Here is a 10,849-nt window from a genome sequence, read left to right as displayed (position 1 = left end):
TTACTTAAGGTTGGCGCGTATCTTGTGCATGCTAGTAATAACTTGTTTGAATAATTTTATTTATCTCAAAACCAATGATCTCAAAACACTTGAATAATTTTAAGCTTCACGTTGTACTTCGGAGGAATAGGTCGCTCAAGGCAAGGAGAGTTGAGGTTGAGGCTTGCTTGAGGCCATCAACAACCAAACAAAGATTTTAACAATGATAAAAGCGTGGTAGCCATAACATAAGTGGTGCTAGTGGTGGGTGGGCCCCGATTGCGCTAAAAGCTAAAAGTTATCAACTGCAACGCTCTGGATGACGAACGAAAATCGGTTATGGCAGTAATGTAGTACGCGTCAACCTTAAAAAAGTGTCTTGCTTTGTCTAAGTTCTCTGTGGCCATTAATGTCAACAATTTTGTTGCTTCGTTCTTGCTTCGTCTGTGGTCCAAACTGTCAAAAGTTTTCAAAACTATTTTTCTGTGATTTTTTCACTTTCTTTCTTCGGTGGATTGGCGGTATTGCTAAAAGTTTTATCCCAATTAATCTACTATTTTTCAACGGCCTTATTGTAAAAGTGCTTCGATAGATTTGTTCTTGCAAATGATAAAATGGCAGTACCAAGCACCGATTGGCAGTTAGGATGCATGCAACTGAAGCAACGGGGAGCCCATCTCTTACAGACCGGCCAGTGGGCCGACTGTGTGTTCATGGTGGGCGCTCCACCTCGTCAGGTCACTGTCACCGCTCACAAACTGATCCTGGCCAGCGCTTCGCCGGTCTTCGAAGCGATGTTCTTCGGTGGCATGGCGGAGCGTGACGGGCCCATACCCATATTAGATGTTCATCCGGACGCCTTCAAATCCTTGCTACAGTAAGTATCACTTACGTATCACCTATTTGTTTTATAAAAGTAATGGTGTGTGAGATTTTATTATGATGCAATAGTTTCATACTTTTTTTAAGATGATATACCTAGAAACGACTTACCATTTCCGTGTGGATTCATGTATTATATTCTTACCCACAACCTTAAACATTTACAGATATATTTACACGGACAAAGCAGAGCTGGGCTCGTTCGAGATGGCATGCTCAATATATTATGGAGCCAAGAAGTACATGCTGCCGTATCTAGAGAAGGAATGCACATGGTTTATTTCCCTCAACCTGCGTCCGAAGAATGTGTGTCGAGCTTACGAGCTGGGGCAGCTGTTTGATGAGACCTTGTTGATGGAGAAGTGTCTCAAGGTATTCAAACAAAATTTTTTCAAGTCTCATTTGATTCAAAGTTTTCCTAGTCAGAATGTATCACAAAGGTGACAGTTTATTCTCAGCACAAGCCCATATGTTATTCCGAAGTGGTGGTAGGGCAAGCTATAATTGAGACGTGTATAATAAGTACCCCGGAAAGAGCCTAAGTACTGAATAAAATCTTTGACTGAAATCTTTCAATGATTTCTTTTCAGGTAATGGAAAATCAAACCAAAGAAGTTGTAAACGCTGCGAGCTTCCTGGACGCGGACTTGTCAACAATAAACAAGATACTGTCCCTCGAAAGCCTGAACATCGAGAGTGAGCTGGATCTCTTCCGGGCCTTAGAGAAGTACGCTAAAGTCCACATGAAGGGGAACTTCTACAAAAGACCCTCGTTGAGCTTTAGTGACTCCATCAGAAGTAGTCCCCCTAAAAAGATTAAAATGGATAACAGTGATGCTGAGAAGGTATATAATTTATTTTAGAACTTAAGAATATCTGCATGAAAAATGCAATGCTTTGTCTCTTTCTGCTTGATGTTAATTTTGCTGAGATGAAAAGAAACAAAAAAGTGCAGTCTATTTTCATGTATAGTTTTGTTCAGTGACAGCATCACAGAACATTGCTTTAAGTCTTGGGGCTGATTGCAAATGAAAACAGCAAAAAAAAGTTATGATCAGATCAGAAATATTGTAGAGTAGGTACCTAAAAACTTTGAAAACACAACAACAAAACAATTACTAAAGTTTCTGCTTTTTTGTTATCTTACAGACACAGAATATAACAAATTTTGTAGAACAAATAGACAAACCAATGGGACTTCCTGTAAAGTCTGAAACCGTAAAAGACGTGCCCAACAGTGAGACAGGGGAGGTGTCCATCAAAATGTCTGAGTCTTACTGTGAAAAGCAGACCAGTTTGGACACTTATAATGATGAAAGTATGAACAGTTCACAAGAGAGTTTAGGTGAGTTTATACAAAAAACAAAAGTCATCATTATTTTTACATTCTGATAAAAACTGTATAAGGGCTACCTTTTATTTTTTTATTATTATTATATTTTCACGTTCATAAGTGCCACTTGTGGTCTAAACTGAATATATAGTTATTTTTGATTTTTTTTTTTAATTATATTTTTTTGTTTATTTCTCTCAACTCAAGATAAAATGTCCACTGCTGGACAAAGGGACTTCCACAATGACCGGTCCTGCGCTGCTGGTATCTAGGTATTTCCTCCGACCTTCACCTGATTGTTGTCTACCCACCTAGTGAGGCTTGCCCACACTATTTGTTTTCTTATGGGAGGCCTTTCTCCAGTAGTGGAGGTCATTTGGCTGAAACAAACGAAACTACTTTCAATCTAATGCACAAAAACACATTTGCATACATTTTGTATCCAACAATCACTAGTAGTGTAACAAATGACAATATGAGGGTAGTTGAAAATATTCAAATATTGTTATGTTACAACTTTAAGGCCCTGTAACTTTTTTATTTGTAGAGATATTTTCATGATTCTTTTACAGACATTATTGGTTTTACTTATACATATTTTCAAGTTTTATTAATAGAAAAAAAAAACTCAAAATAAAATAGTAAGACACGGGTCTTAACGCGCACCGCTTGACGTTTCGGCTGCGATGCGTCGCGTTAGGGCTATATTTCACCGGGACACCATGGCGGCGCAACCAGTCGCCGGCTACCAACAAAATGTATGCAGCTCTATAGAGAGTTACTCACCTGGTGTCCGTTTGGTTGCGCAAAGCTGCATACATTTTGTTGGTAGCCGGCGACTGGTTGCGCCGCCATGGTGTCCCGGTGAAATATAGCCCTAAGACCCGTCTTACTATTTTAGATGAAATGGAACGCGTAAGTTTAAAATCTTACATTTCAAAAAAAACTTCTTCATTCTTCCTCAGAGCTGTCGTCGCTCCGGAGCGCGATCGGCAAAGTTCGCTTTCTGACGATGTCGCCGGCGGCATTCGCGGCAGGGCCCGCGCGCTCGCCGCTGCTCAGCGAGCCTCAGTGTTTCGCGCTGCTTATGCACATCGTATCTACCGACTCAGACGTGCCCATGCCTGAGGGATTCTCGACTAGCAGGGTGGCGAGGAACCAGGTGAGGTGAATGATTTGTTACATTTATTGCAGGCAATTTTATATTCTAGTTTTTGGCCCTGTTTCTACCAAGGCAGAACAGAGCGGAGCGGGGAGAAGTGTCTTTAATGATTCTCCGAAATTCTATAGAAAAATTTGACGACCCGACTCAGGGTTCCTCAGCCATTGGTCGGTACGGGTGTCGAGCGAAAGCTCATAACCCGAGCTTCTTCTCGGTCAGTTATTGCTGCTGTCCGGTGGTGGTGGTATCGCTTGCGCGACGCACTTAGGCGGGTTTTAGAATCGCGCTGACCGCTCGCTGATCGTCGGCGCTGACAAATCAATATGTATGTAATTGAAGGGAACGTTCCTGAGTGACGCTGATCGCTCGGGCCCTGACGCTTCATACATTTCGGCTGTCAGCGCTGACGGTCAGCGTGCGTCAGCGTGACTCTAAAACCAGCCTTACACACTTCTCCGCTCGGCCCGCGCTCGCCGCTGCTCAGCGAGCCACAGTGTTTCGCGTTGCTCATGCATATCGTCTCTACGGACTCTGACGTGCCCATGCCTGAGGGATTCTCGACTAGCAGGGTGGCGAGGAACCAGGTGAGGTGAATGATTTGTTACATTTATTGCAGGCAATTTTATATTCTAAAGCCCGGTCTGTGAGCACGTAGAATTTTGCAAGCTACCCATCCTTATCGCTCGCGCTCGCACACTCGACTATAGCATTAGGCCCGGTTTCCACCAAGGCCGTGCAATCCCACTACCACCCATGGCTATACCAACCTCGCAGTTATTATGACCGAATTGTGAGAGATTCACGCGGATGCCTCTGCTAGGCAGTTGGCACTACACCGCGTGCAATGCTTGACTCTTTACGAGGGCGGCACTGAAAATTTCGGGAATCAAGGAAGTGAAACAACATTACTATTTAAAAATGTATTTATTGCTTTTTAAAGTATTCTCCACGAAATTTGACANACCCTGATTCTGATAAAAACTGTATATTTTTTTGTTTATTTCTCTCAACTCAAGATAAAATGTCCACTACTGGACAAAGGGACTTCCACAATAATCGGTCCTGCGCTGCTTGTATCTAGGTATTTCCCCCAGCCTTCACCAATCGTTGGTCTACCCACCTAGTGAGAGGCCTGCCCAGTGTCCACACTACTTCTTTTCTTATGGGAGGCCTTTGTCCAGTAGTGGAGGTCAATGACTTCCACATCGCACGGTTGTTAGCGGCCTGCATCCAGCGCCTTCCTGCTACCTTTATTAGAGCGTTTTCCGGTACGCGGATTCCATTCCAGAACATTGCTGCCCTTGCGATGTTTTTTAATTTTATAGAAAAATTTGACGACCCGACTTCCTACTAGTAGTGTAACAAATGACAATATGAGGGTAGTTGAAAATATTCAAATATTGTTATGTTACAACTTTAAGGCCCTGTAACTTTTTTATTTGTAGATTCTTTCACAAACATGATTGGTTTTACTTATATTTTCAAGTTTTATTAATATAAAAAAACTTAAAATTGTAAGACACGGGTCTTAACGCGACGTTCATTATTGAGTTACATTATGTACTCACGGCTCGACGTTTCGGTTGCGATGCGTCGCGTTAAGAGTGTCTTACTATTTTTTTTTTTTTATAATAAATCTTTGGACAATGTCACACAGCGCCAGCTAGCCCCAAAGTAAGCTTAATGCTTGTGTTATGGGTGCTAGCTTAACGGATATACTACTTATATACTTTTTTTTAAATACATAAATATTATACATAGTCACACCCAGACCCGTCACAGAAATTAAAATTCATCATTTCAATTTCTGCCCGGCCGGGAATCGAACCCGGGACCTCTCGGCATAGTAGTTCGTTCTGAACCACTACACCAAACGGCCGACAGAATTATTTTAGTTGAATGGAACGCGGAAGTTTAAAATCTTACATTTCAAAAAAACTTCTTCATTCTTCCTCAGAGCTGTCGTCGCTCCGGAGCGCGATCGGCAAAGTTCGCTTCCTGACGATGTCGCCGGCGGCATTCGCGGCCGGGCCCGCGCGCTCTCCGCTGCTTAGCGAGCCGCAGTGCTTTGCGCTGCTTATGCACATCGTATCTACGGACTCAGACGTGCCCATGCCTGAGGGATTCTCGACTAGCAGGGTGGCGAGGAACCAGGTGAGGTGAATGATTTGTTACATTTATTGCAGGCAATTTTATATTCTAAAGCCCGGTCTGTGAGCACGTAGAATTTGTCCAATGACCCCAAGCTACCCATCCTTATCGCTCGCGCGTAATTATATTGCTGTCGCGACTGTGCGACGGGCGGCTGCCGGGAGTTTGCGAGCGCGAAAGATGTAGAAAATAAAATGGGATTGTAAAGAAAGAGATGTTTACTTTTATTGACAGCCTTAATCACATGTCAAACCAACAAAAATATAAAATCATTCGTCCATCGACAAACTCAAAAAGAGGTTTTGTATAATTACGCGCGAGAGATAAGGATGGGTAGCTTGGGGTCATTGGACAAAATTCAACGTGCTTACGGACCAGACTATAGCATTAGGCCCGGTTTCCACCAAGGCCGTGCAATCGCACCACCACCCATATGGCTATACCAACCTTGCAGTTATTATGACCGAATTGTGAGAGATGCACGCGGATGCGTCTGCTTGGCAGTTGGCACTACACCGCGTGCAATGCTCGACTCTACTACAAGTTTTTATCTACCAAGGCGGAGTAGAGCGGAGAAGTGTTTTGAATAACCAATCAGATTTCATTATTGCCTGTCCTCTCCGCTCCACGCCGCTGCTATAGCTATATTCTATAGAAAAATTTGACGGCCCGACACTTCGACGCTCTGCTCCGCCTTGATGGAAACTGGGCCTTACTGGCCTTAGGGAGGTAGACTCTCTGCTCCACGGACGGATTCCAATGTGCCCATTCGGCACATACATAAGGTCTAGAGATGGGTTATACTAGGTAAATTTGATACTAGGTGCACCTATTCCTAGTATTTATTAATACTCGATCCAAATACCTGTTCCACCTAGTACGTAGTAACTTAGCATACTTGACGCGACTAGTGCGGACTAATCCACGTAAAATGACTTTAAAATACAAATTTCTTTGAAAAGATATAACCGTAGTATGAATAATGCAATTTGAAATTGAATAATAATTCCTCCCTTCATACTTCAACAGGCTTAGGACTGTCAACTTAAAAGTTGGCGTATTTAAAAGATATCAATTTGTTTGGTCAGACAGAGACGGAGTGAATCTCTACGTTCGCACATAAGCTTAGCGAGAAATACTAGGTGCGCGTAATACACGACTACGGATTACGCAATAATAACCTCTATTACTTTGACGGTAGGGTCGGAAATCGTGTAATTTATAAAATACTAGGTGGATCAAGTGTTTAAAAAATTGGAATAGGTGCCGCCTAGTACTGTAAAATACCTAGTGTGTGGATCTGTTCTAGTAAATACGTCTCATCTCTAATAAGGTCGCTTACTCCGCAGCAAAACCTGATGCCCGAGGAGTCGTCGTCGAAGTCGGAGGCGGTGTTCCGGTTCACGGTGCTCAACTTCAAGACGCGGCGGCGCTCGGTGGAGTCGCGGCCCTTCCACTTCCACGAGCTGCCGTGGAGCATCAAGATGGTGCCGCGGTTTGAAAACACCACCAGCTTCTCGGAAAGCAAGTTCTTTGGACTGTATCTCAGGTCAGTTGCTTTTTGATGTCCATAATTTGGTAATATTTCAACGGTTTCTTCTTTACACCATATTTAATTTTAATGGACACGAGTAATGGACAACATAAATGACTGTCACGCAACCATATTTTGACAGAGTCGTCAGTCGTTCATCTCAAATATTCTGAAATTATGTTGGTATTTTCCAAAATACATTATTAGGAATTTACCTAAACTATGAGATACTATGGTTTTCTATTCCAACAAATTCTTCAAGTTTCAAGACATGTGGTCAATGTTCTTCCTGTGATGCATGTAAAACAATGCCTCGGGTCATGATGTGCTATGAAAAGATTATTATTATTTGATATACGATCATCTCATGATATTGACTTATATCCAGCCACCAAAAATTACGGAGGTATAAAATTCAGGAGAAACGTATGGCGCATATTTTCAATTTGATTTTCCTCAAATATATCACGGAATTTAAAGCTGATTTTTTTATACAATTTTATTAAATGTCAGAAAAAAACAAAAATCACAAAAATCATTTTTCCTAAATAACTGAATGCGTTTACGAAGCACTTAATACGCTTATTACGTGTAGTTTTTTAAGAGCTCTATGAAGTATTATAATAATTCTGAATTAAATGTTATTAGTTAACGAGTGAGAATATTTTTGCATAATTTTGAAGTAAAAAAATAGGTAACTTTGAATTTTTATACCGCGAAAACTACGTGGAATTTTCAAACGGGAGTTTTACTATCATGTTTGTATAACTGAGCTCTATACGTTTCATCAAATCAATGAGAATGTCCGATTATACAATCCCATAACACACTGTGCGTTGGATAGAGCTCGTGAAGCACTTTCAGGATCAATAACCAACCAGTTTTTAAATAATCGAGTGAGATCACTTATCGTTTCCACCCTGTACCTGTACTAGCTGTGCCCGCGATTTCGTACGCGTGAAAACCCGTTTTCGCAACATTTTTCATTGTTGCTCTGCTCCTATTGATCATAGCGTGATGTTGTATAGCCTATAGCCTTCCTCGATAAATGGGCTATCTAACACTGAAAGAATTTTTCAAATCGGACCAGTATTTCCGGAGATTAGCGCGTTCGAGTAAACAAACAAACTCTTCAGCTTTATAATATTAGTATAGATTTACCTATTGTTGTGCCGCAGATGCGAGGGCATCAAGGACAGCCAGTGGGCGGTGTCGGTGCGCGCCGAGCTACGGCTGGTGGCGCAGGCGCCGCGCGCGCGGAACATCGCCATGCAGATACACAAGACCTTCACCAAGTAAGCCCGACCTTAACACAAGTGGATAAGGCTCAAATCATGGTGGCAATATGCTTATGTACTCATAAGAGTTAAGGTAGCATTCGGATCAAGACGACCACGACGCGAGATCGCGACTCGAGACCGCGACCGGCGACCGCGACCCACTGCTTTATATGAATTAATAGGAAGTGCTGACGGATGCAAGCAACCGAGTCGCGCGACGTGTGGGCGTGGCCTGCCGGCTACTTGCGTCGCGCGACTCGGTCGCTCACAAGGCAGTGCCGTGGCGCGACAGATGCAAAATGGCCGTGTTTTCTTCGCACGAAGACGAAATTTTAATAGAATTAGTAAGTTTCGTATGGGTCGCACGACTCGTGTCGCGAAGATTCGTAAGTAGCTGTCGCCCTGCGACCTGCGACCGGTTGCCTGTCGCGGTCTCGGGTCGTGGTCTTTCGTCGCGGTCGTCTTGATCCGAATGCTATCTTTAGGCTTAATGAGGGTTTTCGCGAATGAAAAATCCGCCAGATGGCAATACGTAGACGCGAGGTCCAAATGCTGCATGATTGGTTATTTTTGACATGACATTGACAGATATGTCAAAATCTACCAATCACGCAGCAGTCAGACCCCACATCCACGTCCCGCCATCTAGCGGATTTTTCATTCGTGAAAACCCTCATTAAGTGGGACTTTCAGATATGTCCGTTTAATTACTGTTCTGAGATTCTTCTTCTTCGTCGCTATACTCTTGCCAGAGTGGTCGTGGTCGTGTTCTAAGATACGGTGTAAAAAAATAATACTTACTGGATGTTAGATTTATAGACCACGCATCACGTGACTACATCCCTCATGAATCTATTTATTAACTTGATTATTATGGAGTCTTAATTCATCCTCTAAGTATTTGACGGTGAATGGAGTTCACGTAACTTATCTCTGGGCAAAAGATAAAGGGATGAGCGGTGTCGCCTTACGTCGACGCAACGCAACGTCCTGAATGCGTTCTGGCACTGACATGTCGTAACGCAATGCAGGCCGCTATCAACCGGGCATTGTGGAAATAATTGAGGAGGCCTATGTTCAGCAGTGGACGTCCTGCGGCTGAAATAGAATAGAATAGAAAGTATTTATTGGTCTCAAAACAGGTTTCATTTACAGTTTTTCACAGATACAAAAATCATAAGAGACAAAAAGGTCTATGACTCAGTGATTGCAGGAGACCCACAAACCCTGTTATTCTGCCATAGCCAAGATATACATAAGTAAATAAATATTAATTTATACTTAAAATTACAATTTCCTAAAATTACAAATTGCTATGTGAACTTATAATTAGCCAGTGCCAGCGATTGCTCTTGAAGCAGCCAGTTGCGACATCTTTTGCGGTAGCAAATGATGATGATGTCGCAACACAAAGGCGCTTGCTGCGCTTTTTTTTAATTCTTTCAATGCCTTCTACCCCCACAGCAAAGAGAACGAGTGGGGCTTCAACCGCTTCGTGAACTGGACGGACGTGATGGATTCGGAGCGCGGGTTCCTGCGAGGCAACGCCATCGAGATCGAGGCGCACCTCGTGGCCGACGCCGCGCCCGCTTCAGGCCACGCCCCCTCGCTGCCAGGCCCCGCCCCCTCGCCGCCAGGCCCCGCCCCCACGCTAAACCCCGCCCCACCTGTGACTACACCCTAGGTAAGTTGCTATGCCGTGAGGCCGTCTCTCGTCTCCACACGATCCCAACCTATCTCCTTGATCACACGTACCGAGCTTGCCCATGCTGCCAGGCCCCGCCCCACCTGTGACTACACCCTAGGTAAGTTGCTATGCCGTGAGGCCGTCTCTCGTCTCCACACGATCCCAACCTATCTCCTTGATCACACGTACCGAGCTTGCCCATGCTGCCAGGCCCCGCCCCACCTGTGACTACACCCTAGGTAAGTTGCTGTGCCGTGAGGCCGTCTCTCGTCGTCTCCACACGATCCCGGTCTATTCCACTTTGATCACCTGGCTTTGATGACCCAGGTGATCAAAGTCCACTTCCAGCGACAATTTAGTGTCCTTTGATCACCCACGGATATGTGCCCTGGGTGATCAAAGTGGACTCCAGTTAAATTATTATTTTAGTGTCCTTTGATCAGCTACATACAAATCACACCTCCTCTGAATAGACACGGTAAGTACTAACATTTTCTTAATATAGACAATTTTTTTAACAGTTTTTACGGTTTACATTTTTATTTATATTTTAAAGCGTTACTTACCTAAACATTGTTTGTCCGTACATTAAGTATAAGAGGAGGTGTGATTTGTAAGTAGGTGATCAAAGGACACTAAAATAATAATTTAACTGGAGTCCACTTTGATCACCCAGGGCACATATCCGTGGGTGATCAAAGGACGCTAAATTGTCGCTGAAAGTGGACTTGATCACCTGGGTCATCAAAGCCAGGTGATCAAAGTGGAATAGACCACGATCCCAACCTATTTCCTTGATCACACGTACCGAGCTTGATCAAACGGGCGAGACAGTACTCAG

The 10,849-nt window shown here is 43.4% G+C and overlaps 1 protein-coding gene across 2 annotated transcripts; it reads left to right on the top strand.

The window, feature by feature from the left end:
- The first annotated feature begins 419 nt into the window (after window positions 1-419).
- On the top strand, window positions 420-10,371 carry LOC114350130 (uncharacterized). 2 transcript variants are annotated; one of them, XM_028300786.1, is made up of 9 exons: window positions 572-856; window positions 1,029-1,233; window positions 1,452-1,706; window positions 2,011-2,206; window positions 3,160-3,356; window positions 6,857-7,056; window positions 8,220-8,336; window positions 9,786-10,005; window positions 10,127-10,371. In XM_028300786.1, exons 1-8 carry the CDS (start codon window positions 594-596, stop codon window positions 10,003-10,005), a joined length of 1,653 nt encoding a protein of 550 aa, XP_028156587.1. In that variant the 5' UTR covers window positions 572-593; the 3' UTR covers window positions 10,127-10,371. The 2 variants fall into 2 exon arrangements, with proteins under 2 accessions (XP_028156586.1, XP_028156587.1); XM_028300785.1 differs by lacking the exon at window positions 3,160-3,356 and adding an exon at window positions 5,314-5,510 and having other exon boundaries at window positions 420-856; window positions 9,786-10,371.
- The last annotated feature ends 478 nt before the right edge of the window (window positions 10,372-10,849 follow it).

The sequence above is a fragment of the Ostrinia furnacalis genome, unplaced genomic scaffold, assembly GCF_004193835.3.
Source record: "Ostrinia furnacalis isolate ACB-3 unplaced genomic scaffold, ASM419383v2 OfSCF0786, whole genome shotgun sequence".
In the NCBI taxonomy this organism is placed as follows: Eukaryota; Metazoa; Arthropoda; class Insecta; order Lepidoptera; family Crambidae; genus Ostrinia; species Ostrinia furnacalis.
This window is presented reverse-complemented; position numbering and strand designations above follow the sequence as displayed.